This window comes from Orycteropus afer, unplaced genomic scaffold (assembly GCF_000298275.1).
Source record: "Orycteropus afer afer isolate SDZICR_OR568_19922 unplaced genomic scaffold, OryAfe1.0 scaffold00291, whole genome shotgun sequence".
Classification (NCBI taxonomy): domain Eukaryota; kingdom Metazoa; phylum Chordata; class Mammalia; order Tubulidentata; family Orycteropodidae; genus Orycteropus; species Orycteropus afer.
This window is the reverse complement of record NW_006921878.1, coordinates 2,343,632-2,371,331: the sequence shown is the minus strand read 5'-3', so window position 1 is coordinate 2,371,331 and position 27,700 is coordinate 2,343,632. Positions and strand designations below refer to the sequence as shown.

At 59.6% G+C, this 27,700-nt stretch overlaps 2 protein-coding genes across 2 annotated transcripts in view; both read left to right on the top strand.

Annotated features, from left to right (window-relative positions):
* PIP5K1C (phosphatidylinositol-4-phosphate 5-kinase type 1 gamma) overlaps nucleotides 1-17,186 on the top strand; it is a 62,422-nt gene extending 45,236 nt beyond the window's left edge. The window contains exons 10-21 of the mRNA XM_042782333.1: nucleotides 393-441; nucleotides 3,952-4,036; nucleotides 4,410-4,571; nucleotides 4,921-5,059; nucleotides 5,178-5,210; nucleotides 5,625-5,729; nucleotides 7,084-7,204; nucleotides 8,762-8,839; nucleotides 11,730-11,813; nucleotides 11,883-11,989; nucleotides 12,368-12,578; nucleotides 17,037-17,186. Coding sequence (XP_042638267.1) covers nucleotides 393-441; nucleotides 3,952-4,036; nucleotides 4,410-4,571; nucleotides 4,921-5,059; nucleotides 5,178-5,210; nucleotides 5,625-5,729; nucleotides 7,084-7,204; nucleotides 8,762-8,839; nucleotides 11,730-11,813; nucleotides 11,883-11,989; nucleotides 12,368-12,578; nucleotides 17,037-17,186 — 1,324 coding nt within the window. The remainder of the gene's footprint in view (nucleotides 1-392; nucleotides 442-3,951; nucleotides 4,037-4,409; nucleotides 4,572-4,920; nucleotides 5,060-5,177; nucleotides 5,211-5,624; nucleotides 5,730-7,083; nucleotides 7,205-8,761; nucleotides 8,840-11,729; nucleotides 11,814-11,882; nucleotides 11,990-12,367; nucleotides 12,579-17,036) is intronic.
* A 97-nt stretch (nucleotides 17,187-17,283) lies between these two features.
* On the top strand, nucleotides 17,284-26,546 carry CACTIN (cactin, spliceosome C complex subunit). Its single transcript, XM_007951026.1, has 10 exons — nucleotides 17,284-17,462; nucleotides 18,465-18,939; nucleotides 20,334-20,429; nucleotides 20,810-20,955; nucleotides 21,192-21,354; nucleotides 21,450-21,564; nucleotides 24,174-24,366; nucleotides 25,216-25,338; nucleotides 25,493-25,767; nucleotides 26,056-26,546. Exons 1-10 carry the CDS (start codon nucleotides 17,284-17,286, stop codon nucleotides 26,544-26,546), a joined length of 2,256 nt encoding a protein of 751 aa, XP_007949217.1.
* The last annotated feature ends 1,154 nt before the right edge of the window (nucleotides 26,547-27,700 follow it).

The window sequence follows — 27,700 nt, the reverse complement described above, 5'->3', positions numbered from 1 at the left end:
TTTGTCCCCACCAGGAGGGCTAAGCTCATGTGCTCCCACTTCCTCCCCAGGGCGGTGGTGGCGGGAGCTGTGGGGCAGGAAGGGGGAGACAGGAAGGAGGAAGCTGGGCTTTTGGCCGAGCTGCCAACAGGCCTCATTTCTTCGGATCAGGGTCCCTCCCTGACAGCTGACATCGGGCCTGGATCCTTATCTGGGGTGGGCTGTCCTGTGCACTGTAGGGTATTGAGCAGTATCCATGGCCTCCACCCACTCAATGCCAGTCGCACCCCCCCCAATTGTGACACCCCACAGTGGCCCCAGACATCGCCCCCTCTTCAGGCCAGAACTTCCTGGGTGAGAGCTCCCGCACCAGGGGGCAGGGCTGATGTGCTGGACACTGCTTCTCTCTGCAGGTTCATCAAGAAGCTGGAACACACCTGGAAGGCCCTCGTCCACGACGGGGTGAGCGTCATTCACTCATTCATTCGTTCTGCCCTCTCCTGGAGGTGCTGTGCCATGGGGGTCCCCTGCCCAGGTGGCCACAGCACCCCCAGCAGTCATGGCCAAGAAGCAGAGCTGCAGGCAGCCCAGGAGGAGACTTGGGCCTGCCCGTTCAGAGAGGGGTAGGGAAGACTTCCCGGAGGAGCAGACCCCCAGGCTGAGTTTGGCAGGATTCCCAAGGAGCAGTTTACAAGCATATTTCATTTTATCGCACCCTGTAGCTACTGCGTTTTTTACAAGCAAGTCTATTGGTGCCATTTTTCCAACTGCCTGTGGTTACTTCGTGAACCAACAAACTGGAATATAACCAAAACCGAAAAACACATCCACTGCTGTGGAGTCGATTCCAATTCACAGTGCCCCTAGAGGACAGAGTGGAACTGCCTCACAGGGTTTCCAAGGCTGTCAATCTTCACAAAAGCAAAGCCCAAACCACACCCACTGCTGGGAGTCGATTCTGACTCACAGTCCCCCTAGAGGACAGAGTGGAACTGCCCTACAGGGTTTCCAAGGCTGTCAATCACAGAAGCAAACCCATTGCTCTCAAGTCGGATCTGACTCTTAGCGACCCCTCCTTGGGTTTCCGAGGCAGTGTCACTACGGAAGTAGATTGCCCAACCTTCCTTGCAAGGAGTGGTTGGTAGGTTTGAACCGCCAGCCTTCTGGGTAGCAATCAAATGTCTTAGGCACTACACCACAAGAGCTCCACGGAAACAAAGCCCAAACCAAACCCACTGCCTTGGAGTAGATTCTGACTCACAGCGCCCCTAGAGGACAGAGGAACTGCCTCAGAGGCTTTCCAAGGCTGTCAATCATTATGGAAGCAGATCTCATCTTTCTTCCATGGAGCAGCCAGTGGGTTCAAACTGCCAACCTTGGGGTTAGCAGCTGAGTGCTGTAACTGCTGTGCCACCAGAGCTCCTTCATAGACAACAATACTGTGTAAACATAACTTTTACATGCACTGGGAGACCAAAAAGTTTCTGTGACTTGCTTTATTGCAGTACTTACTTGCTTTATATTGCGGTAGTCTGGAACCAAACCCGCCAGTGTCTCCATGGTATGTCTGTATTCACATATGTCGGGGGCCAGGCCACCAAACACCATTCCAGAATATGGGATGGGGGCCTGTGGGCACTGTGGTTGGTTAGAAGATATCCACCCCATTCAGGGGACAGTACCACTCATCTCTGACTGTTTCGGCTTGGAGACTTGGGCCCATCGTGGCCAGAACTTCTCAATTCTCCCAGAAAAACTAAATCAGCATGTAAATGTTACAGTAAATGTTGGCAACCTGTTCTTTAAAACTTAAAAGACATGCGAGGGCCGACACTGTGTGGGCCAAACAGTTGGTACCATCTGCAGCCAGAGCCCAAGCCAGCCATGAGCCCTATCCAGCTGGTTCCAGCCTCAGGGCACAAGACCACGCCCCGCTGAAGGGCCCCACCCCCAACCAGCTACAAGCACCGGAGGACAGCACCATGCTATCTCTTATTAAAGTGTTGAGGAATATTTGTGCGGCTACAGTCTGCAGAATCCAAGGTCCCACCAAACCACCCCTCACTCCCCCTCCTGGCCCCTCAGAGGAGGCTTTGGAGATCCTAGACAGGATTTTCCAGAATCTGTATTGGGAAGGTCCTTAAAGGAGTGGACACAGCTGTGTGCCAATAAAACTTTACTTACAAAGCAGACAGCTGCCTGAGTTTGCAAGGTCCTAAATTAGAAGGCTTCTTAATTTTTAACCTCTACTCAGTCATTTGGGAGCTCTGGTAGCATAGTAGCTAAGGCACTTGACTGCTAACCAGAAGGCTGGCAGTTCAAACCCACCAGCCACTCCTCGGAAGAAAGATGGGGCAATCTACTTCCGTAGTGATACTGCCTTGGAAACCCAAGGAGGGGTCGCTATGAGTCGGGTCCGACTCAATGGCAAACAACAACAACAACACTCGGTCATTTAAGTAGCCTTGGTGGCACATGGTTAATATCCACCACAAGGTGGTCGGTTTGAACCCACTCCGTGGTGATGTAGGGAAGACCCAGCACTCTGCTCCATGAAGATGACAGCCTAGAAAATCTTAGGGGGCAGTTCTACTTTGTCACATGAAGTCACCATGAGTCAAAATCCCCTCAATAACGCCACCAGCAACTTATTCATTTACTTCCTTGAATGGTTCTTTTACTCACAGATCACACATAAAAAATACAGGGAAACAACTTAAGTGGTCAGAGCAGTCCCTCCAAGGCTTCCTAGTGTGAAGTGATGATCTCATAGCATATATGACTTATAGTCATCTAGAGATGGTTTAAAACACGGGGGGCTGCCTAGGTATGTGCAAATACTGTGCCATGTTATACACAGGACTCAAGCATCTGTGGATCTTAGTGCTGGGGACTGCAGATACTAAGGGGCGACCACATAGTCAAACAAGCCTCCTCACCCTGTCCCCACGATCCAGCTCCTCCCTGGAGGCAGCAGCCCCTGATCTCTGCTAAGATCTTGGACCCCCTTCCAACAACCCTCACATGCTGTGCTTGGCTTTTCCTTCCTTTTTCTTGAGAGATATTAGCCATGACACTTACTTTTTATTCTAACAGACTTTAATTTTTAGCAGTTTGGGATTTACAGAAAACTGAGCAGCACCTGAGCCCACATCCTCCTCCCCACCCCACCCCCGCACGCTGCCTGCCCCCCCCCCATTATTAATGTTGCTATCGTTCATTGCCGTGGAGTCGGCCCCACACAACGTTAACGGAACGCAGCTCAGTCCAGCACTGCCCCCTGCCTCCCCCACGTGATCAGTTGCTTATTGGACCTTTGTGATTCACAGGGTTTTCATAGGCTAGTTGTCTGAAGTCGAGCTCCAGGCCTTTCTTCCTAGTCTGTCTGAGTCTGGAAGCCGCTTGAAACCTGCTCAGCTTCCTAGCAACACTCAGGCTTCTGTGGACAGATGGGTGGGGGCTGTGTCTTGCATCCCTGTTGTCCATTGTCTGTGGCTGAGGAGCCAATATCGACACATCCCTGTTAGCCACACCCATAGTTTTCTTTGGGATTCACTCTTGGTGTTGCCCAGCCCTGTGGGTTCTGAGAAATGCATGACATCGTATGCCCCCATGCAGAGTTGTCTCACTGCCTTCAGAGTGCCCAGCACTCCATCCGCAGGGCCCCCAGTCGCTTTCCATCTCTATAGTTTTGCCCCGCCCCTTTCTGGATAGAAGGTACCCCTCTCTGGCCCGGCACCCAGGGATCCGGCCCAGCGCTGTGCCTTGTGTCCTCCCAGCAGCTTGGCTCCCTGAGCAAGAGTGATGGAGGGATAGGGCTCGGGGAGGGGATTGGGAAAAGGACGTGATGGATGTGAAATGAGACAGCTTGTGCAGGAACGTCATCAGGGAAGGGTGCCGAGACACTGGGGGGGGTGACAGCCATGTGGCCCTGCATCCTCTCACCTTCCACACCCCCTGCTTCCCTTCTAGGACACAGTCTCCGTCCACCGCCCCAGCTTCTATGCTGAGCGCTTCTTCAAGTTCATGAGCAACACGGTCTTCCGGAAGAATTCCTGTAAGTCACCTGAGCCCCATCGCTGGGCACGACCTAGGGTGGAGACAGGAGGCTGGGGAGGCCAAGGGTCTCTGTCCCGCTGCTTGTGTGACTTCGAGGCTGTGGGGGTGCTCGGGGCCTCCCTGACTGCCAGCCGTGCCTCGTAGGACAGTGGTGACTTCACAGTGCTAGCCCTGGTGGGCGTGATCCAGGGCCCTGGAGCCAGGCTGTCTGGGCTTGAGTGCCGCTCTGCCCCGTCCTGCTATGTGACTGCAGGCTGGCGACTCCTGTCTCATATCTCAGTTCCCTTCTCAGCATAAAGTGAGGCAAGCAGCCCCCCATGTGGGCGAGGCCTGTCCCAGGGCTGCCGGTGCTGACCACCCTCCCTCCACAGCCCTGAAGTCCTCACCGTCCAAGAAGGGGCGTGGTGCCCTGCTGGCCGTCAAGCCCCTTGGGCCCACGGCTGCCTTCTCAGCCAGCCAGATCCCCAGTGAGCGGGAGGAGGCTCAGTACGACCTGCGGGGGGCCCGCAGCTACCCCACGCTAGAGGATGAAGGTAACCACGCCTCATAGGGTCTGCAGAGCCACCAGGGCGTGGGGCAGCTAAGCCCGGGCCCGGGGCAGGGAAACCAGCACTGAAGGCACCACCGGGGCGGCCACAGCCCCTGCCACAGAGGGGTGCTGAGATGCCAGACAGGTGAAGTGTTTGCCTGCGGCCCTGGCAGCTCCCTCCAGCCCTGGTGTTGACGACTGTGGGTGTGGAGGGACCGGGGCAGTGTGCCACCAAGTTTGCAGAAGGAAGGGCAGTTGCTGGTGGGCTGGGCTGTGGGCAGCATGGGTGAGCCGTGTGTGAAGGCAGAACACTGGGCCTTGGTGTGGTGCTGAGCGTCCGGTCCCCTCCGCAGGCCGGCCCGACCTGCTGCCCTGCACGCCGCCCTCCTTTGAAGAAGCCACTACCGCCTCCATTGCCACAACCCTATCATCCACCTCCCTCTCCATTCCCGAGCGGTCACCCTCTGAGACGTCAGAGCAGCCGCGCTACAGGTGAGCAAGAGGCCGCAGGGCTCCTGACATCTGCAGCCTCCCTGGGCAGGAGCACGTGGGGGGAGGCCGGTGGCGCTGGGTGAGGCGTGCTCTCCCCTCACCCACTCTGTCTCCACAGGCGACGTACTCAGTCCTCGGGACACGATGGCCGGTGAGGCTCCCCTGCCCTGTCTCCTCCTCTCACTCCCCCTCCCCTAGGCTTCCTGCTCTGTCCAGTCATGGGCCCCAGACGGGTGGTTCCTGTGCCCTGCAGTCCTGGGCTGGGTGTAACAGCTGGAGGAGACCAGGCTCAACCTGAGGAAGCTCAGGGTGCTGGCCAAGGGGTGGCCACACACAGCACCTCACATGGGCTTTCCTGCAACCGGGGATCAGGGTGGAGGGTCGAGGAGGGACCCTGACTGACACACATGCCCATATGGGCTTGCATACACCTGTACAGTCACACCCTCCTACATACTCAAGGTACACACTCACATACACCGTTTACATGGGCACACACATACACCCTCACACATTCCTGTACATGCACACACGTGCACAGTGCCCACGTGCCCACTGCCCTCAGGCCTCAGGAGGAGGTGCCTGTGGAGGAGGACCTGCAGCAGATCACGGTGCAGGTGGAGCCCACGTGCAGCGTGGAGATCGTGGTCCCCAAGGAGGCAGCTGCAGGGTAAGCAGCCAGCAGCCCTGCCCTGACCCCTGTTGTCCCGGCCCGCTCGGCCCCAGCTGTCATCCCCGCTGCCCAGGCCACTTCCCCACCTCAGGCCTGGTCCCTGCAAGAGGAGGAAACCAGCTCTCAATCATCCAGGGATTTGAACAGCTCCACAGTGACAGGGGTCCAAGCCCCTTCTGCCTCCTTGCTCCCTCCCATGATCTTCCCCGTCCTCAAACTCCTAGGTGCCCCTCACCACCATTTTCCTCATTCCCTCCAGCAGAAGGGGAGGAGAACCACCCTCTTGTCAAAGGGGATCAGAATACAGACAGTTTGCACTCCGACCCCATTGGCCAGGCTCAGTCACATGGGCACACTTGGGAGCAAGGCAGGCTGGAAAATGTAGTCCACTCTAGGCAGCCTTAGGTAAACCTCAGGGCTCCTAACTTGAGAAGGAGAAAAGAAGGTGCAGGTTATTGGAGATCACAGGGGGGCTGGGAAATGGTGCTTCCTGTAGATTTCCAGATGCACTGCCAGATTAGCAACTAATAGCAATAATCTTAGGATTCTTCTCGTCGGTTACCTGTCGGCCTCTTCTGCCCTCTTACTTAGCCTTTATCGGACTTGCAAGAAATTATGATGATGTCTGGGTTTTGTTCCTCTTTCTTCTGTTGTGTTTTTTTTTTTCAACTCTTCAGTAATTCCTTCTACCACCTACTGCTTATTTTATTTCTTTTTTCCTAGGTTAGGCTGGGTGCTTCATTTTCTTCCTTCTTTCCTTTCTTTAATGAGGAGGGCCTTTAAGGCAATGTGTTTTCCTCTGAGTGCTACTTTGGCTGCATCTCATAGGGTTTGATGTGAAGTAGTGCATCTTTTTACAGCTTATGGATAGTCATGTTCATTTTAATTTTTTCTTATTCTAAGGCAGTGGTTCTCAACCAACCAGGGACAATTTTTGTCTCCCAGGGGCCATGGGTGATATCTGGAGACATTTGTAGTTCTCAGCACGGAGGGGGGCAGTGCTACTGGGCAGAGACCAGTCATGCTGCTCAACACCCTACAGTGCACAGAACAGTCCCCGGAGAACAGTCTGGCCCCATGTGAGCAGTGCCAAGGGGGGGGGGGGGCAAAAATTATTTAGGAGTCTCTCAACTTCCAACAACTTAAGAATTTTTTGTTCATCTTCTTAGTACATGTTTCTAATTATGTTAAGTTTTGATTTAAACAAAATAGCCTGTAAAATCTTACTTTGAATCCCCTGTGGACTATCTTGGGGCATTGAGGAACCGGGAGGACCACAGGTGGGATCTGGGGAGGGGGTTGCTGCCAAGAGCCCTGCCCTGGACTCAAGCATTGTCTACCGTGTCCTCAGGGTGGAGGCTCCCTCAGCCTGTGCGTCAGCCGCAGCGGAAGCAGAAACCACCAGCCAGGCCTCAGAGCCTGCTAGCCAGGCCTCGGACGAGGATGACGCACCAGCGACCGACATCTACTTCGTAAGTCCCACAACGGCTCCCATTGCTGGGCCCTATGGACCAGACACACATGTTCACATGTGCATGCACACACACTGACACATGCACATACGGATTTGCACACCTGTACAGTTATACCCCTACATACTCAAGGTACACACACACACAGTTTACATGGTCACACATGCATATACACACACATTCACGTACATACACACATATACACAGTGGTCACGTGCACACTGCTCACATGCACACACACATAGTGCTCACACGCATACAAATGTGTACACGGGGCTCACATGCACATACACTCAGATTCACACAGTGCTCACATGACATACACATTCACATGTGTAGGGCTCACATGCACACAGCACGTACACACAGTGCTCACACTCGCGTACACACAGTGCTCACGTGCACATAGCAGGCACACTCAACGTGCACACAGTGCTCACATTCACACAGTGCTCACGCACACTTGGGCATAGTGCTCATATGCACGTACATACACACTTTCACACAGTTATGCATAGGCACTCACATGTTTGCAGCCTGTTCACACACAGGCATATGTGCTCACACTTGCACATACACACACATTTGTGTTCTCAGACACACACTCACACTCACTGGTTCACATCCAGCCTCTCTCTTCTTGTTTGGATATCACAGTGTGAGGAACCTCTTGCCGCTCCCACAGGCCCAGTACCCCCGAGGCCCCGCACCACCCAGCAAAGGTGCCCGCCCCCAGGGTCCATTTCCAGGGTGAAAATGACAGGGCTCGTCACGTTTGTGGTAGTGTATAGCTACCAGGTGAGCTCTGTCCACTAGGAGGGCAGAGAACCTTCCGGAAAGCCAGGTGCACTTGACCAAGAACATGGGGCAAGTGGGCTCCTGCTGCCCGCGCCATGGGCCAAGAAGGTGCCCTTGACTGAGCAGGACTTGTGCTCTCCTGCCTCTCCCGCCGGCAGACACAGAAGGGGACCAGCTGAGACCTGGGGGTGTGGTGGGTGCCTGGGACCAGGGTGGCCGGCCCCGCCTAGTCAAGTGAGTCACCGATGGCGGGCCCTCAGGTCACTTCCCCAGGTGCTACAAGCCAGTGCCCCTCCTCTGTGGACCGGCCAGCCTCACCTCTGCACTCCAGTGGGGGTGCTTGGCCGGCTCTGCCTCCTGGCCTCTAGCTCGGGGACTTTTATGGCGAGCATGGCCACTGCCTCGCTGCTTTACACTAACAGCCTGCTCCCTGTGCTCAGGTGCCGGGCGGGGGGCCCAACGCTCAGCCCACCGGCTCCTAGCTGTGTTCTTCCATGTGCTCCCCCCACCCCAAGCACCCACCCTCCATCCCCACCCCCCTCCATCCCCACCGCCCTTCCCCATATCTCCCCTTCCTGGGCTTGGTTCCTGTGGTCAGTTAGCTTTGGCCTTCACGTGCATCTGAGCAGGTGGAGAAGGCTGCAGGCAGAGCCACCCATCCCTGCTTCGGCCCCGCCTCCTCGCTGTCTGCTGCCTGGCGCCCCTGGCTCACCCTCTGTCCTCTGTTCTCCTTCCTCCTGCCCGGCCCCCGCCATCCAGTTCACGGATGGGAGGTACTGGATGTACTCACCCCGCCATCGCCGCCTGCGGGCCGGGACGCCGAGCTCCTCGGGGACTGTAAGTGACCGCAGCCAGCCTTGGGGCGCCAGACCCGCCGGCCACCCCAGGGACAAGGGGTGCGGCCGTCCCAGGCAGGGCAAGCGCCAGGCCCCGGCCCTCAGTGCGCTGCCCAGCGGTCCCTGGTCTTTGAAGGGGCTTTGGAAACTCATCATGTGGCTGGCAGAATAGGTGCCCAGTGCCGCATGCATGCGTACTTGTATAGGACAGCGTTTCCCATCCTGAACCACCTCCAAGTGAGCACCCTGGTGCGTCCTGCACCTCCCAGCAGAGGCTGCGAGCCAAGGCCCAGCATGGGGTCTGCCTCTGACCCCAGCTTGCCCTCCAGGCCCCAGCCCTGACCCACCTGCCCATGGCCCGGCAGTCCAGTGCCAGGGGCGGGACGTGGCCACACCTGGCCGCCTCTTCTTCAGGCCTTGCTGCCACCCGTGGTTCCCCAGGGGGCGTTTCCCCTGTATGAGGACGATCGCATGGGGCAGCTCAGGGACTCCCACACGGGCTCTGTCTAGACGAACCTTGGAGCCTGTGGTGTTAGTACCCATTTCATGGATGTAGAAACTGAGGGCTCGGTCCCTCGCTCGCAGACATGCACCAGCCCAGGATGCCATGTGGGTGTGGAGTAGTGTCCCACTGTCACTGCTCGTAGTTATGAGGAAACAGCCCAAAGAGGTTGAGGGACTGCCTCGAGCTCCACCGTGAGGGGAGCAGCGACACGAGCAGATAGAGACCATGAAGATGAGGCGCATCAGCAAGCCTCGTGGAGTGCCACCCCAAGGGGGGTTAGTGGGGAGTGGCTGAGGGCTAGGTCACTGCAGCTCCTCCCAGACCAGGCAGGGACTTTGAGACGTGTCTCCTTGTGTCTGGAGCGGGCAGTCTGCGGCATTGGTGGAGGGGATGCAGGGACACGGGGGCTGGGGGCAGGGTAAGGGGGCTGGGGGGGCCTGGCCAGGGGGGATGTGACCATGAGCCTGGCACTCACGGGGTTCCTGTGCCCACCCTGGCCCAGCCCGTGTGGCCGTGTGCCCTGTGGACTGATTTGCAGCGAAAGGGCCCAGAGTGCCAGTGGTCCATCTCCAGGAGCAGCTGCCCTGCTTGTGGAGGCAGGCCTGGGCTCCCCTGTACCCCGTCAGACACCCCATCCAGGAGAGAATTTGAGCAGCCTCCCTAAGCTCGGTGCAGCCATTTAGCCCCTGGCGATCTGCTCCATAGAAATGACAGCCTAGCAACCCCCGTGGGCAGGTCTGCTCTGTCCCACAGGGTTATCCCGAGTCCAATCAACTTAACGACACCCAACACCAACAACTGGCTAGGTCCCGTGGTCACTGCCGTCGCCAGGGGCCAGCGGAAGTCACAGCCACCCTCCCCACAGCCAGCTCTGTGCAAGAGCTGAGGCCCTCCTTTCAAAACCTCCGGGTGGCCCACTGAGGCCCTGGAACACTTACCAGCAGTATTGAGCACCTACTGCCTTGGCGGCCACTCCTGGCCTTCTTGATGGGTGGGGAGGTGACCCGTCCTGCCGCCATCTGGTCTTTAGTTGCATTTGTGGTCAAGCACTGAGGACCCACGGGACCTGTTGGGAGCCACAGGCAAGCAGATGTGCCCTGGCAGGTCTGGGCCCCTCTGCTGGGCACCCGTGGTGCAGACACATGGTTACCGAATCTGACTGCTGAAAGTGGCTGAGCAGGCCCCAAGCAGTGAGAGGCTTCTGAGGCCAGGGGAGCCATCGTGGGGCAAGAGGCAGCAGCCAGGCAGTGACTCTCCATGTGGCCCAACTGAGGACCACAGAAAGGGCACGGCCGGCACTGGGCACCCCCAGAGGGTTGGGAAGAGCCAGCGTTGGCAGGTAGGGTAGTTAGGGAGCTGGGACAGATCTCAGCAATGGGACAGATCATGAGAGGCAAGGGAGAAGGCGGCGGCTGGCCTCATGGCCGTGCAGGCGAGTGTGGGGACGTGCGTGTTTCTGCAGATGGGGGTGGGCTGGGGGCCATGGGCGCACCGCTGGACTTGGCCATGGGAGGGTGCATGCTCAGGCCTGATGCCTCAAGCAGAGGCTGGGCCAGCATGGCAGCTCCCAAGTATCTGCCCCTTGAAGGGCAGGGGAGGTCAGATGGTGACAGGAAGGTGACCTGGGGACATTCGCAGGGGTCAGGAAGGGGGAGGAGGGGACATGTGTCCCCTTCCTGACCTCCCTCCCCAAATGAGACCCATCCCAAATGTGGAAGCTCAGACCCACCCTGGCTGCCCTAGGCCTGGACACACCTGCTGCCCCAGAGGTCTCTCCTGGGCTCTCGGGAGGTGGAGAGAGGCCACTGGCCCCTCCGGGCCTCCCGCCGGCTTGCTGTCAGGTGCCCAGGCGGAGCTGGGCAGGCAGAGGGGCCTAGATAGTGCCTGTCCCAGCTGGGCAGCAGGCAGCTGGAGGTCGGTCGTACCCCACAGCCAAGGGTCCTGCTTACAGAAGGGCCCTCAGCACTCTGCTTGCCCCTAAGGAGGGGTGCTGGGCCTCTCTGGGGCTGCCCTGCGCCCCTACGGTACCAGCAGGTCAGGCAGGACCAGGGAGAGGGGAGGTGGGGGGAGCACGCAGCAAGCCCGCCTCCCGCCTCTGCCGCCTGCTGCGCCACCCGCCGTGCCGCCCACCTTGTCTGGACTAACTGCCTCCCTGCGTGTCCCACTGCCACCCCGCACTGTCACCTTGCTGTTCCTGCCGAGCCCACAGCTGTTCCAGGTGGGGGGCAGGCTCGCCGTCGGGGAGCGGGGCCATGGGGGGATCGGCCTCTTTGATGTTCTCCTCTGCTCTCTCCTCCTCCTCCTCTCTCTCACTCTCGCGCTCCTCACACCCCGCTCTCCGCCTGCTCTTCTTGCACGTGCCACCTGCCCGCCCGCCCACCCGCAGCCCACCGACGAGAGGTGCTGGGTGTACTCCCCGCTCCACTATAGCACGCAGGCCCAGCCGGCCTCCGACGGCGAGAGCGACACAGTAAGTCAGGGCGTGGCGGCCGCCTGGGCATGGCAGCCTGGCCCATGCTCACCAACTCGCCTCTGCCAGGGAGCCCAGGGCATGGCCCTAGACACCCCAGGTGGCAGGTGGGGAAGCAGAGGTGGGAGGGAGGATGCTAGTAGCTCGGGCTCCTTAGGCGCCGTGGTGGCCATGCGGTGAGTACCCAGGAGTCCCTGGGTGGACACGGTGAATCGCTCAACCGCTAACCTAAAGGATGGGGTTTGAGTCCATCCAGAGGCACTTGGAAGAAAGGCCTGGTGATCTACTTCCAAAAAAGGAGCTACTGAGAACCCCGTGGCATGCGCTCTGCTCTGACACGTGGGCTCTGCTGGGGTTTTTTTGGAGGGGAGGTTTGTGTCGGTTCTCCAGCCCTAGCTCAGAAAGGTGAGGTCCTGGGCACCAGGCCACACGGGTGCTGGCGTCAGGGGGGCAAGATAGTCCTGGCCGTGCAGCTTTGGGGGTCCCAGCAGGGGTGGAGCTCCGTGCACCAGCCTTCCTGCCCACCTTCACCAGCCCCCTCTTATCTTTTCCAGTAATTTCTATGCAGACTCCCACCCAGAACCGAGCGACCGCCGCAACCTTGGCTACTGCCTGGAGCCGCTGCCTGCTCATCTCAGGCCGGAGCGCTGGGGACGCCTGCCCGCCGCCCACAGGGCCTCGCACGACCACCCCCAGAGCCCCTGTCGTCCTCCCTTCCGGATGGATGCCGGCAGCCGAGCCCCTTCCCCACCCGGCAGCTCCCAGGTCTGCGGTGCGACCGGGCGAGCCCCACCAGACCCCCAGCACCCACACCTGCACCTGCGATGCTGTGAGCTCCCCCACGCTGGGATCATGGATTTATTTTGGGTCCTCACTCTTTGCACAGACACCAGCACGTGGGTGCTTTTTAAGGAAAAAAGACAAAACACAGAAAAGGGAAATGCCCACTCCACGAGCCTGTGGCTCCCGCTGGGTGTGGCTGGCCCCCTTGGCTTCTAGGACAGCACCCGGGGCCCAGTCATGGCTGGAGTCACACCTGAGGCTGACGCAGGGGAGCCAGGGCCCCACTGGGCGCACCTGTTGCGGTGGCCGCCTGTTGCGGCCCCTCCAAGGAGCCCACTCTGCCTCTAGCCACCAGGATGGCATGTGTGGAAGTTGAAAGCCCCTGGGGTCTCACCTTCTGTGTGGGAACAGCCCCTGGAGGCCTCCCCTCGTCCTGTCCAGAAGGCACACTGGACAAGCAGACATGACACAACCCTGGCTCAGGTGTGGGGCCTCAGCATGGCGCATCCGTCCTTAGCGACAGCGTGGAGTGTCCCCCACCCTTCCCAGGGGACCCTGTGACGAAGACCCGCCAGAAGGCTGCAACCAGAGGCCTTGGGGCGTGTGGATATCAGGGAGCCTGGCCCTCCTCCTGCCATGGGGGCCACCCCTCCAGTGGAGCTCAGGGCTGTGGACTTTCCCTTCTCCCCACTTGGGGGCCATGGCTGGCAGGCCTCAGCACACACGGGGCCTCCAGAGGTGGAGGGTATCCTGCAGAAGGGGCCAGGTCCTGCCTCCAGGGCTCCACCAAGACTCCTGTGGTCCCCCGAGGTGGGCCTAGGGACCAGAAAGCGAGAGGCAGGCAGGGCGCTGTTCTCTTTTCGGCACCATGGCTGCCCTTGCAGCCTGGAGGAGGGGAGAAGGTTGACAGAAAGCTTTCTTGGCCTCCGCCTGCCTTCCACAAGGGCAGCACCTCCTCGTGGCTCAGTGAAGTCACAGCCTTTCGCGTCAAGTGCTGGTCGCTGGTCGGGCCAAGAGTCTCCAGAGCTCCCTACCCCTACCCTGTTCTCTCCTGGAGATTTCCAGAGAGATTGCACGCTGATGATGTTTCCTCCTGGCCTGTGGGGCAGACCCCACTCACTCTGGAAGCCTTGCATGGACAGAGCCAGTAGTGGGCTTGGATGAGGAGCTTCCAGAAGGTTCTCACCAGCACAGCCCAGTGTAGACAGCTGGAGGACCTGCCAATCCAGGAGTTTGATTTCTAAGCTCTGTTCTAAAGCTCTGTGGAGTGCTGGTCCCTCCCTGTCCCTTTCCTCAGCATCCACAGGGGCCTCTCCCCTCAAAGTGGGACAGGGACAACAGGGACGCAGGTTCCACACCCCACATCTCAACCAGGACAGGAAGCTCCCATGGCTGACCCCCTCTGGGACTAGCAGCCACCATGCCTCCGGGGACCCATCAGACAGCCTGCTTGGTGCCCCAGTGAGGGCAGCCTGTGTCATCTCCCTCCTGCCGGAGGAAGGCTTTGCAAGGGTCCACCGTTCAGGCCCTGCCCCTGAAGACTGCAGGCCCCCTGGGGAGATGGGGCAACTGCCCCCTTGTGCTGGAGTGTGCGGATGTCCAAGGGCTCAGCTTGGACCTTGGCGGTGAAGAGGCTGCATCGTTTCAAATGCCCTTCACTGGTGCCCCTGCCCAAACCCCAGAGTCCCCTCCCTGCCCAGAGGCCTGGCGCCAAAGGCCATGGTGGGGGTCCCCATTGAGGATGACCCAGGAGCAACGGGCACGGTCTCCATGGCATCCTCGGCCACCAGGACCTTTGGTCATACTCTTGTACAGCCGATGAGGGCAGCAGCCAGTGTGGGCCCGCGGTCTTCCCTGCAGGGCTGCCTGGAGGTTCACCGCGGGAATCGGGCCCCCTCTTGGGAGGCACCTGCAGCCCTCTGTTGGTATACTGACATTCCTGTGTGCGAGTCACCACCATTCCTCTGCAGCCCTGTTGGTTGCCTTTTTGTTGCTTTGCAGAGAACTGTCAGAGGGATGCTCCAGTGGTCCTCAGATGGTGCCAAGGGTGGCATCCCCCTGTTATTCAGGGGCGAGGGAACGAGAAGATCTATTTATGATGGTTATTGAACTTGCTTTGCGCTGGCTCCTGAGGAAGGCCCCCTGGATACCCCCATGGGTTCCCGTCCTCCGGAGGAGAGAACTCTGTAAATACCCTCTTGGCAAGCATGCCCCCCTCTCCTGGATTGTTTCTCCGACGGCCACTCTCCCTGAGGAAGTGGACAGTGATGACTGTACTGTGAAAAGCGAAACGGCATTTTCTCCAAGACAGAGGAGGTGGAAGCTGCCGTGTGGCCCCGCCCAGTTTCTGCCCTCTCCCTCCCTCCGCCTCCTTCCCTCCACCACTTGGCTCAGTGCAATACTCCTGCCCCCGGGGGAAGGGGGTCTTTTGCCATGGTACTGTCGCCGCAGCCCCTCAGTCCCCGGTCCAGGACAGGCACCCTCTCTTCCTCCCTGGCGGTTCAGTGGTATCGCCTGGCACACTCCCGTCTCCTTTTTATGGCCGAAGTGATTTCGAAAGATGATGAAACTGAAAACCTTGTGTGTCTTGACTCGTGGGGGTGGGGTTGAGGGTCCCGTGCCCTCAGCACGTCAGGGTCTAGTGTGTGACAATCCGCGGCGCACCGTCCTCTGCGCATCCTCGAATAACACTCGGGATTCCTGGCCCCCAGCCGACTTCGTCCGCCCTGTTGCCCCTCCCCTTTTTACGGTGAAGAGATCTCTTGAATAAATTGGGTAATCCGGCATCTGCCTGACTGCCTGTCTTTGAGGCGCTCGAGCTGGTTGAGGGTTGGAGGACTGATTTTGAACTAAATGCTAGGAGCAGAAAAATCTCAAAAGAGTTTTAAAATTATAAGAGGACCCAAGCACGTTAATAGCTGAGGCTGCCTTGGGGTTCCAGGTCAGCTCAGAAAACTGAAGAAAAGGCTTTTTGACTTTAGGGTTAGGTAGTTGAGCCCAAAGGAGCGAACACTCCCCGTCGTTTTACTGGCTCTGCCAGATTTGCCCAAGTTGAACGTGTGGACCTCTTGGGGGGGGGCCTGTTGTTGTTGTTTGCCATCGAGTCGGCCTGAGCGACCCCTCCTTGGGTTTCCGAGGCAGTATCACTACGGAAGTAGGATTGCCCAGCCTTCCTTCTGAGGAGCGGCTGGTGGGTTTGAACCGCCAGCCTTCTGGTGAGCAGTCAGGTGCCTTAGTCCCTGGATGGGGGCAAATGGTTAAGCACGCTCAACTACTAGCTGTAAAGGCTGGGGGTTAGAATCCACCCAGAGGCACCTGGGAAGGAAGGCTTGGCCATCTGCTCGCAAAGGGCACAGCCACTGATGACCCTGTGGAGCACAGTGCGACTTGACATTCGTGGGGTGGCCAGGAGTCGCACCCCATGGACTCAGTGGCAGCTGGGTGGTGGTGTTTCCAGTTTTTGGAGGGAATTCAAGGACATAGCCATGTAAAACAAGCTTAACCCAGAGTCTGAAACACTGATGCCCACTGAAGAAGGTGGTGGGCAACAAGATCAAGACCATATAGGTTACATCAGCATCCTCTCGCCTTCCTCCCTGGCTGCTGCTGCTGCTTGTTGTTATATGCTGTGAGTCGGACCTGACTCATAGCGACCCCTCCGTGGGTTTCCGAGGCAGTATCACTACGGAAGTAGATTGCCCCCTCTTCCTTCCGAGGAGTGGCTGGTGGTTCTGGTTAGCAGTCAAGTGCCTTAGCCACTATGCTACCAGAGCTCCCACCTCCCTGGTTTGTTGTTGTTGTTGTTGTTGTTGTTGTTGTTGTTTGCCGTGGAGTCGGCCTCCCTGGTTTAGCCATCTGCAACTTCCAAGACACGCCTCCCCCGGCCACGCCTCTAAGGTCCCGCTGGCTGGGACTCCACCCTCCACACTGGCTCCACTTCTTTGGCTCGCCCCTGGCCCCGCCTTCGGAATCCTCCCGCTGGGACTCAGCGCCTAGTCCCGCCTACAAAGGCTTCACCTTACCAGACAGGCCTATCTAGCGCCGTCCTCCAGGGGCCAACCTATCAAAACTCCAGGAACCCTGGTTCCGCCTTCTAGGCCACGCCTACCTAGGCTCCGCCCCTTGGGTCCTCGTCAAGGCCCTCCCTTTTATTCCATCGCTTCGGCCCCGCCCACACTCGAACTGCTTTGTCTTGGTCCTACCTCCTTATACCCGTCCCACACCAGCCCCACCTGCCTCTTAGTCCCGCTTCGCAGGTCGCTCCTCCCCCAGACCCCGCTTCACTGTTTCCTCCTTCCCTGGGCCTGGGTTTCCAGACCATTTTCCGGGATTCCATCACCCCAGGCCCCGCCCCTATTCACAGTTCCTGGTTTGCCTTTGCTCCGCCCACAACTCCCCAGGGCCCGAACGGCATAAGCACCCGCCTGGAGCTGCCTTCAGCACTGCCTGAAGGATTCTTCTCCCGACGTGAAGGCGACAGTCCGGCTGGCGTCCATCCCGCAGGGCACGATTGCTGCTAAAGGGGAGAGTACGCGGTTTAGCCTCTCTGCGGATTGGGACAGTGAGACAGGTTCCGCTCTCTCGGCTTAGGCATAGGAGGGGCATCCTCGAGCGCGCCGCGTACGAGGAAGGCCCCCAGCACAGGGCGCGGATGTTTGCGTCCCAGCTGCCGCCACCGTCTCAGCCGATGGGTCGGGACACAAGATCTCGCTCGCGTTCCGGGGGTCGCGGGAGCCGAAGGCAGCGGAACTGGAGCAATAGTAGGAGCCGGAGCAGAAGTCGGAGCGGGAGCCATGGGCAGCGAAACCGGCGGCGCCGGGACGACGAAGGGCGCCGCAGGCGGAGGCGGCGGAGCCGGGAGCACAGGTGAGGATCGCCTTTTGCCTTTGGGGAGCTACGGGTGGAGATCCCTGCGAGCTGGGAGATTCCCGAGTTAGTCAGGGCGGAGCTCCCCGAAGAAGGTGACGTCCGAGAAACAAAAGTGAGACGCGTTCCCACAAGGCTACTAATATGTGCGGAGGCCCCGTGAGGCGAGGAACAGCAACGAGGTTCGGAGTGAACGAGAGGAAGGGGAGTAAGAGATGAAATCGGAAAGGTAACGGGGGCTAGATTGAGTGGAGTCGGTGTACGGTGGTGAAGCGTTTGGTCGTTATTCGGAGGGAAACAGAGCAGTGATATGATTTGGCCAGCTTCTGCAAGATTTGTTGTGGCTTTCTCTGGAGAAGGCGCTCAGAGAGCCAAGCGGGCAGTGGTACCAGGGAGGAGAATGGTACTGTTATCTTAGAAACAGATCATAGCGGTCTTGACCAGAGAGAGATAGAAAATGTGTAGATTTGAGAGGGATTTTGGAGGTAGGGTCAACAACATCTGGAGGTAAGTTGTCAGCAGGAAAGAGAGTTGATAAGTGGCAAGATTCACAGTTGACTGGGGCCAGAGTCTCAGCCCACAGTCCACTGGGCCTCCCTGCTGTTCCTCCAACTTACCACGTTTGGTCCTGCCCCAGGGCCTTTGCACTGACTGTACCCTCTGTCTAGAACTCTCTTCCTTTCGGATCTCCCCTGGTTCCTGCCCACTTCCTCCAGGTCTCTGCCCCTGTCACCTTTTCAGGGAGACCCTGCCTGACTTCTCTGTTCCCTGAACTGCAGCAACCCTCCCATGCTCTGTGCCTTCTGGCTACATTGGTATTCTTTGTGGACACTTTCTGATACTACATTTTATTTTATTTGTTGCTGTGTTTTGTGTTCTGATAGGTTCCCAGATGGTGAGCCTCCGGAAGGCAGGTGACCACTGTTCCACACACCTCAGGCACTCAGTAAACAGTTGCTTGCCCACAAGGCACCAAGCAGACTTTTGCACTTGTCTCTGTAGGTTGGATGCTGAGGAAAGGCGATGGCAGCAGCAAGGGAGGAAAAGCCAGAGCCCGGCACCCCACTGGCAGTCCCGGGACCCATCCTCCCAGTCTGACTCGGGGGACGACCGGCAGCGGGGCAGGTGGGCTCGGCACCAGCGGACGCATTCCTGGTCCCCAGGCTCTTCAGCATCAAGCCCCACATCCCAGGACCACTCCCCAAGCCCTCGACAGGCGGCAGCGGCAGCGGCCCTGAGCCACCAGCAGAGCCTGCAGGAGCGGCTGCGGCTGCGGGAGGAGCGGAAGCAACAGGAGGAGCTGATGAAGGCCTTCGAGACGCCGGAGGAGAAGCGTGCCCGGCGACTGGCCAAGAAGGAGGCCAAGGAGAGGAAGAAGCGAGAGAAGATGGGCTGGGGTGAGGAGTACATGGGCTACACCAACACGGACAACCCTTTCGGCGACAACAACCTTCTGGGCACCTTTATCTGGAGCAAGGTGAAGCTGGGGCCCAGCACGGGAAGGGGTGGGCGGCTGAGCTGGCCGTAGACACGTCGGCTCACTCACTTATCCGATCCTTTCTTCCAACACGCCTGACAGTGTCCTACCGCAGGGCCTTTGCCGTAACCGTTCTCTCTGCCCAGAACTCTTCCCCACCTCTTCCCGTTAGCCCTTCAGGTCTCAACTGGCACACGCCCTCTTTAGAGAGGCCTTCCTGGCCACCTCTGGTCATGCAGGTACCCCAGGGTTCTTTGTCAAAGCCCTGCTTCCTGCTCCGACCACAGGATCTGACAGACTGGTGCTTTGTGCTTGCACTGGCTGCTACAGCCCTGGGCACTATTAGCAGGCAGACAGTGGCTCCTGCCCCTGTGGGGCCAGCCTTGTCGGGAAGGTGGGCTGTCCCCAGGGAAAGGAAGCCAGCAAGGAAATGAGGGTGGGTGGTGAGTGTGGTGCTGGCTGCAATTTAGAATAAACAGGTCCAGGATGGCAAAGGTGACACCTGAGCACGTCTCCCAGTTGATAACTGAGACAGCATTGTGACCATTTACTGTCTGTTTTTCCTATGAGACTGTGAGCTCCATGGGGCAAACTGTCCCCAGGGTCTGGCACACAGTAGGCACTCAGTAAATGTGTGTCAGGTGGACAGGCTTGCTGTGTTCAGGTGTTCCACCAATGAGCTAAGCCTTTCCGGTGTTATCATGGGGCCTAAGGGACAGAGCCAGGCCAAGCTGGGGGCCCACCATATAGTGAGGGCTTCTGTGGGCCCTCAGTGCAACAGGTCTGGGTGGGGTCAGCTGGCCCGGCACTGCCTCGTCTAGTACTGCTGTAACAAACGACACCACGGTATGCCTTCAGATAACAGGAGCTGACCATCTCACAGTTTTGGAAGTTGAGGTTCTGCATTCAGGCTGTTGGCTTTAGGGGAGAGTCTCCTCTTGTCAGTGGCCACATGCTGTCTCAGTAACAAGCTGAGCTCCAGAGGGCTCTCAGTGGCTGGTCTGTAGCAGATCACGAGGCCTTTCTTCCAAGGTGCCTCTGGGTGGACTCAGACATCCAACTTTGTGGTTGGCAGCCGAGCATGCTTGCCATGTGTGCTCCCCAGGGACAGCCAGGGGTGGGATTGTATTATTGACACTAGGGGTGTTCAGGGGGCAGTGTCTCCTAGTGGGAGTAAGGTGAGGCTGGACATCGTGGGCGGGTCACTTCTGAGTGAGCTGTCCGCACCTGTACAGCTTGGTCACCCTTGTAGGTCAGTGAGTCAAGTCTCCCTGGTCGGGGGAGAGGACAGCCTGCTGTGTGACGGGGACAGAGAGGGGGGCTTCTGGGGGCTCTGCTGAGCCCTTACTGCCCAGAGTACCCTGGGCCTGGGACTCAGTGGCATGTCCTCCCAGGCCCTGGAAAAGAAGGGGATCGGCCACCTGGAGGAGAAGGAGCTGAAGGAGAGGAACAAGAGGATCCAGGAGGACAACCGGCTGGAGCTCCAGAAGGTGCGTGGCCTGGCCCACCCTTCGTGGGGCAGGAGGCCCCGAGGTCAGTTCATACCCTGGCTCGAGCCAGAGCAGGCCTAGATTGGCTTAGGGAACAAGGAAGTCCAGGCAGGGATGGTTTCAGGCTTGGCTGGATCCAGGCGGTCAGAGAGCATGTTCAGGAAGCTGTTCCTAGCACCTCTCGGCTCTGGGCTGTACCCTCAGACACCCCCTTCTGGTGGCAGCTCTGGGCTACCGCATTCCTAGCCTAAAGGAACCCTCCTGCCCTCACGGTTTTGTCTGGAGCCTTGAGGCCATGCTTGTGTCCAGGTCAGGCAGGGCAGGCCTCTGGCTGGCCGAGGGTTGGAGCCCCAGTGCTGAGGCCAGTGGGTCACCCCCAGGTGAAGCAGCTGCGTCTGGAGCGCGAGCGGGAGAAGGCCATGCGGGAGCAGGAGCTGGAGATGCTGCAGCGGGAGAAGGAGGCGGAGCACTTCAAGACGTGGGAGGAGCAGGAGGACAACTTCCACCTGCAGCAGGCCAAGCTACGGTGCGGCCTGGGGGCTGGGACGCAGGTGGGCGGGGTGAGCACGGGCCTGTGGTCCTCCACGCCCTCGGAGCACCGCTCGAGACTCCTCCCCTCTTCCGGGAAGCCTTCGCTAACTAGCCCTACGCTGGTCTGGTCCCTCAGTGCTTTGTGTGGTCATCTCTGAGGCAGAGCCCGGTCTTTAGTGGGGAGGAATGTGCCCTGAGTTTGACACCCTCCTTATCTCCTCCTGCAACCAGCTCTAAGATCCGTATCCGGGATGGGCGGGCCAAGCCCATCGACCTGCTGGCCAAGTACATCAGTGCTGAGGACGATGACCTGGCCGTGGAGATGCATGAGCCCTATACTTTCCTCAACGGGCTCACGGTGGCCGACATGGAGGATTTGCTGGAGGACATCCAGGTGCCTGTCTGAGGGGACTGCCCCGCCCCGCCCCGCCCCGCCCTCAGGCCCCGCCCCAGAACGTGGCCTCACCTCACCCCTCCCCACACCACCAGGTGTACATGGAACTGGAGCAGGGCAAGAATGCGGACTTCTGGCGGGACATGACCATCATCACTGAGGACGAGATCTCAAAACTCAGGAAACTGGAGGCCTCGGGCAAGGGACCAGGTGACCTGGGGGCCCGGAAACGCCCACGTGCATGCTCAGTGCTGTGAGAGGCAGGGAGTGTTGAGGGTCACTGGGTCTGAAGCAGCAGACATCTGGAGGCCCTAGACACAGTGCATGACCTGGCTCCGCACTCAGTGTCCCCACCTGTCTCCACGGCCCCACCCACAGCTTCCTCTGAGAGGGTGTGCTGTCTCTCACCGGCATCAGGAGGCAGCTCCCAGCTGGTCCTCGGGCCTTGTCGGCCTGCAGCTCTTTTGAAATTCTCTGTTTCTGAAAGTGGCGACACACGAGCGGCCGTGAGGGGAGCTGGCTCTGGAGCAGCACCTCCCCCTCGGCCCTGCCAACGTGGGCGCGGATCGTTCTCGGGGGGCCACCCTGGGCACTGCAGGGTGCTGAGCAGCGTGTCCGGCCTCTGCCTACTCGATGCCAGGGCCGCCACTACCTGCCAACTCCTCTGGGCTCTGTGCCCCCGTCCTCCACCTTCCCACTGCTCTCGGGCATCCCTGCCACCACAGTCCCCTCCCCCGGCATCCTGGGAAGACTGCAGCTCAGGCAGGGTGGTCGGGATAGTTTCCTTCCTTTTAGGAAGAAGGGCCACAACCTTCATTTTTTAAATTCAGTTTCATTTCTGTTTATCCCCGCGGTGACCTGCTCCCATCTCCCACAAGTCATGTGGTGTGATGGTCAGGAGTGAGGGTTCCGCAGCCTGCTGGGCGGGCTCCCCTCCAGGCCGGTGACCAGCCTAGTGACCTTGGTGGGTCATGGGGCCTCCCCGGAGCCCAGTTGTCCTGTTCGTATACGGATAACGTACTTGTGTACCTGGTAGGCTGTGGGAAGATGAAGTTGGTACAGAGCTCTAAAGCACTTGAAGCAGCACCCGCCACACTGAAGGCTAGCACTGTAACATTACTGTAGTGGAAATGCTTGTGAACAGCATGGAGACGACTCCAGCCCCGGGCGGTCCCATGTGCACAGAGCCGAACTGTCCCATACGATTTTCAGGGCTGCGACCTTTCGGGAGCAGGTCACCAGGCCTGCCTTTCAAAGCTTCTCGGGGTGGGTTCAGACTGCTGGTTTTTTGGCTAGAACTTGAGTGCTTGCCCGTCCGTGCCGTCTCAGGGCTCTATGGTGACGTCAGCGGCAGCACGAGTAGTAACTTCCATGTACCTGCTGGAGTTGCTGCATTAGCCCCTCCCCTGGGCGGGAGCCTCGCCCCCTGTGCAGCGCTCTTGAATCACTGCGCTGGTAGAGGGCGCTGTCCCTTCAGGACCAACTGCACGGGCCCTCCAGGGTTTAAGGAGCCCAGGTTGCTAGAGCTCCGGGTGGCCCCCAGTCTTCACTCTTACAGAGCGAAACCACCTTCCTTTAACCGGCTCCTCCACAAGGAGGAGGCACGTCTGCGTGAGGCGACAGGGCGGAGAGGCAGGAGGCGCCCAGTCTCGCTTCCTTGATCACACTTACAGGTCGTAGCCAGGGTGCTGCAGAGCCCAGCCCTGCTCATGGCTGCATTTTGGGGTCCTCATTCCCAGGCCTGGGCTGATGGGCCGGAGGGGACCAGGGTCCTTCAGCCGTGCCGGACCAGCTGGGGGATGGGCATGGGCCCTTTGGGTCTTGGCCCACAGGCAGAGATTGGAGAACAGGGAGTATGGCCTGCCCCCCCCACACACACGTGTTCTGGGCCCCCATGGGCCTAGCCAGGGGCAGGAATCAGCAGTGGAGTTTTCACACAGTCGTTCACTCAGGAGGTCACAAACCAGGCATCCAGGGCCAGAGGAAGTCTTGACAGTAGGGGTCAGGGAAGGCTTCATGGTGTAAGTGAAGTTCCTGCTGAATACCCAGGGCTGGTGGGGACAGATACGGGTCGGGAGGGGACGTGTCTGCTGCTGGCTCCAAGCGCAGCACGTGCCAAGGCCCTGGGGTGTGTAGGGCTTTGGGAGTGGGTGATAAGCCCTTGGGCTGAGGAGGTCAGAGAACAGTCCTTAGACTCCAGTGTGTGACAGCTGACAAGACAAGAGGCAGAGAGGGGGCCTGTGGTCTCAAATGCAGTGAGGACAGCTCAGAGGATTGAGAGACAAGGGGAGGGCAGCAGCAATAGCTTTGCCCAGAAACGTGCCCATTCTCCCTCCCATGTTGATGCACTCAGTGTGTGGGCTCAGAGGGGGCAAGCCACCTGCCCGGGGCCACACAGAAGGGCCAGCGGAGACAGGTCTAAGTTCAGAGTCCAGCTGCCGAGTGCTCCCCCAGAGTGGTTGAGGTCGCATGAGATGTGAAGGGGCAGGGGTGCAGGCTCAGCTGCTGGGAACTTGGCCTTGGGTGCTGCGGTTCTGGAGCTGTGTGCCCAACTCGCCAGGAGTGGCTGGGCGTGCAGGATCTAGCCCGCCCTGCTGGGCCAGAGAGCCACACTTGCACGACCTGGCCACGCCTGAGTAGGCAACAGCATCTCAGCCGGGTCCACAGGGCATTCCCAGAACAAGGCTACCGGTCCCTGCTTCAGGGCCCCTAGGGGGGTGGTGCTTCTGAGGGTGTGAAGGCAGTGGGGGACACAGCCTAGCAGGGGAGTGGGCCCAGGGCTGCCATCCTAGCCATGCTGAGTGGGTCCCTCCCCGCAGGCGAGCGCCGTGAGGGTGTCAACGCCTCTGTGAGCTCAGACGTGCAGTCAGTCTTCAAGGGGAAGACGTACAGCCAGCTACAGGTCATCTTTCAGGGCATCGAGGGCAAGATCCACGCTGGCGGCCCCAACCTGGACATGGGCTACTGGGAGAGTCTGCTGCAGCAGCTGCGGGCACACATGGCACGCGCCAGGTGAGCGGGTTGCTGGGAGGTGGGCAGGTGCACCCCAGGGGGACGGGCTTGCCCTTGAGCAAGCAGGTGAATAGGCGTCTAGGTGCTTGGACTGGTGGGTGGCCAGTAGGCAGGTGAGTGAGTGGGCCTGGCACACCTCCCCCTTGGGCCAGGCTTTTAGGTGTCTAGACTGTCCCCATGCCCCACTTCACCTCTCCTGTGTTGCCCAGCCCAGGTCAGGTGACCCAGAAGAGAGGCCCCTGAGTGGCCTTTCAGAGCCACAGAGACCGGGCGGTGGGAGTCAGTAGCCTGCGGTGCTTCCCAGGGTCCTTGACCGCAGGGCCCCACACTGTTGGTCATTCTGTCTCCAAAGGAGCACAGGGCTTCATCTCCCTCAGTCATCAGGCTCACAGGAAACGCACAAGGCCAGTGTCCCCGCCAGGCGCCTCTGCCCGCCCCTTGTGGGAATTGTATACATGTTCTCAGCATACTTGGCACCGCCGTGTAAACACAGCGTCTCCTCAAGCTGCTCTCCCCAGTGTCACTGTAATGCTCCAGTCTGGCACCCCCACCGCCTGCAGAGCCCTGCTGGGAGGCTTGGACAACCCCACCCAGAACCTTAGGACACCCTGCCTAGAGCACTCCCACCTGAGACGCCCTGACCTGCCTCCACTGAGACAGTCCCACTGAGGGGAGCCCTGCCTGTGTTCCTGAGCTGCCCCAGACCGTGGCTGCAAGTCACATCACATGTGAACCTGGCTCCGAGACTCATCACTCCTCACCCTGGGCAGTCTTGGGTATTTGAGGCCTCATGTCCCTTGGTCACATTGGGCCCTCAGCCATTGCTGACCACCCGGCTCCCCGTCCCAGGCTCCGTGAGCGGCACCAGGACGTCCTGCGGCAGAAGCTGTACAAGCTGAAGCAGGAGCAGGGCGTGGAGAGCGAGCCCCTCTTCCCCATCCTCAAGACGGAGCCACCGTCTCCCGGCCGTAGGTAGGCCCCTCCCCTGCCCAACCCCCGCCATCCCCAGACCTATCCCCTGGCCTCCCCACGCCACAGGGAGCCCCCCTCACCCTTTCCGGGCTGGAGCTGTGCCCACCCCGGCCCACGGGGCCTCCCTGCAGCTGAGTTTGTTGCCACCCTGCAGCCTGGAGCCTGAGGAGCCGGCCACGGCCCCCAGCCCTCCGGGCCCTTCTGCGGAGGGCGGCCCGGCGGAGGCTGAGGGCGCGGCACCCGAGGCGGAGGGCGAGGCCGTGCTCATGGAGGAGGACCTGATCCAGCAGAGCCTGGCCGACTACGACGCCGGGCGCTACAGCCCTCGGCTGCTCACCGCGCACGAGCTGCCCCTGGACGCCCACGTGCTGGAGCCCCACGAGGACCTGCAGCGCCTGCTCCTGTCAAGGCAGCAGCTCCAGGTCACAGGTGCGCGGCAGCCCCTCCCCTGTGAGCGCCGCATCCCCTCTGACCAGGGCACAGCTGAGAGCTGGACCCTGGAAGGCTCCATCCAGGGCCCCAGTGGGCCAGGCCCAGATGCAGGACCCCGTGCTCCCCGGCCCCAGCCTTTTCTCCTCAGGCTCCCCGTCCCACCACAGGCTAGATGGCTGAGGCCGGGGTGGCCCAGGCAGCCTGCTCTGACCACTGTGTGCCTCGGGTTCGCTTCTGGAAGGGACAGCCCAGCTGACCCCTCCCACCTGCCCGCCCTGCCTGCAGGTGATGCCAGCGAGAGCGCCGAGGACATCTTCTTCCGGCGGGCCAAGGAGGGCATGGGGCAGGACGAGGCGCAGTTCAGCGTGGAGATGCCACTGACAGGCAAGGCCTACCTGTGGGCCGACAAGTACCGGCCGCGCAAGCCCCGCTTCTTCAACCGCGTGCACACGGGCTTCGAGTGGAACAAGTACAACCAGACGCACTACGACTTCGACAACCCGCCGCCCAAGATCGTGCAGGGCTACAAGTTCAACATCTTCTACCCTGACCTCATCGACAAGCGCGCCACGCCCGAGTACTTCCTGGAGGCCTGCGCTGACAACAGGGACTTCGCCATCCTGCGCTTCCACGCAGGGCCGCCCTACGAGGACATCGCCTTCAAGATCGTCAACCGCGAGTGGGAGTATTCCCACCGCCATGGCTTCCGCTGCCAGTTCGCCAACGGCATCTTCCAGCTCTGGTTCCACTTCAAGCGCTACCGCTACCGGCGGTGACGGCCCCGGGCCATTGCTGACCCAGACAAAGGGAGTCTTAGTGACACTGGTGCCTTCCCCAGGGGCCACCATCAGGGCTGAAGGCTGCTCCTCTTGCTGGCCTCGGTCTCCTGCTCTGTGAAATGGATATACCCCAAGCCTGCCTCGGGGCGGTGACCCAGGGTCCTCCCCCATGACAGTTGACTGGCCCCTTCTCATAGAGACCAGGCCCTGCCCCATGCCCCTCAGCCAGCGCGGGCCAGGAACCAGGATCTCTAGCAAGGCCTCCCGGCCCTAGACAGGGCAAGGGACGGAACGGGAGCAGGCTGGATGCCAAAGGGGCTGGTGTGCCACGCTCACCAGGAGATGGAGAGCCCCATCCAACCCCTCGCACATCCTGGGCCACCCTAACGCCCCCTCATGCTGAGTGTCACCCCCCTAGGAGGCAAACACGAGGGACATGTTAACCGCCCACCTCTCATGACACCCAGTCTCTGTGTGGGACACACAGGGACCCAGCGTTGCTGGGAGACTGAGCACTGGGACCAAGAGGTAGGAGAGGGAGGGTTATGGGTCAGACACCCCCATGGTGGGCACTCCCTCCCTTGCCTGTGGGGGCCTCACCCCCGTCTGGGGGTGCCCAGCAATCCTAAGTCCTCAGCCATGACTCGTGTTAGCCACCAAGCAGCTACTCTGTGTCCCTGTTTCCCACACATGAAGGTGACAGCTGGGCCAGAAACAGTCACTCCACAGCCACAGTGCTGGTCAGTGTAGGCCAGGCAGGCCACACCCAGACATGTACCATGCCATCCTGGACCAGGGGGAGGGCCCTGCCCCACTGGCTCCCACACCAAACACCGCATCTCACATGGGAACGTTTCCGTCTCTTCTCACCGATGACACTTCCAGGTGGGTGGGGGAAACCTTGTTGGATTTTCATGTAACTGGTTGACTAGCCAGTGTGCATGTTTTCTTAATACATTTTCTATTTTGGAGTAATCATAGGTTCCCAGGGAAGTTGCAGAGATCACACAGCGTTCCATAGAGCCTGTGCCCAGGGTCCCCACTGTTACCCTCTCACGTGAACACAGTGTGTCTATCACAACGAAAGGGCCGCTGCACCCAGAAACCTTTACCAGTGGTGCCCACCCTTGCCACCCCATGGTTTGCCCCTG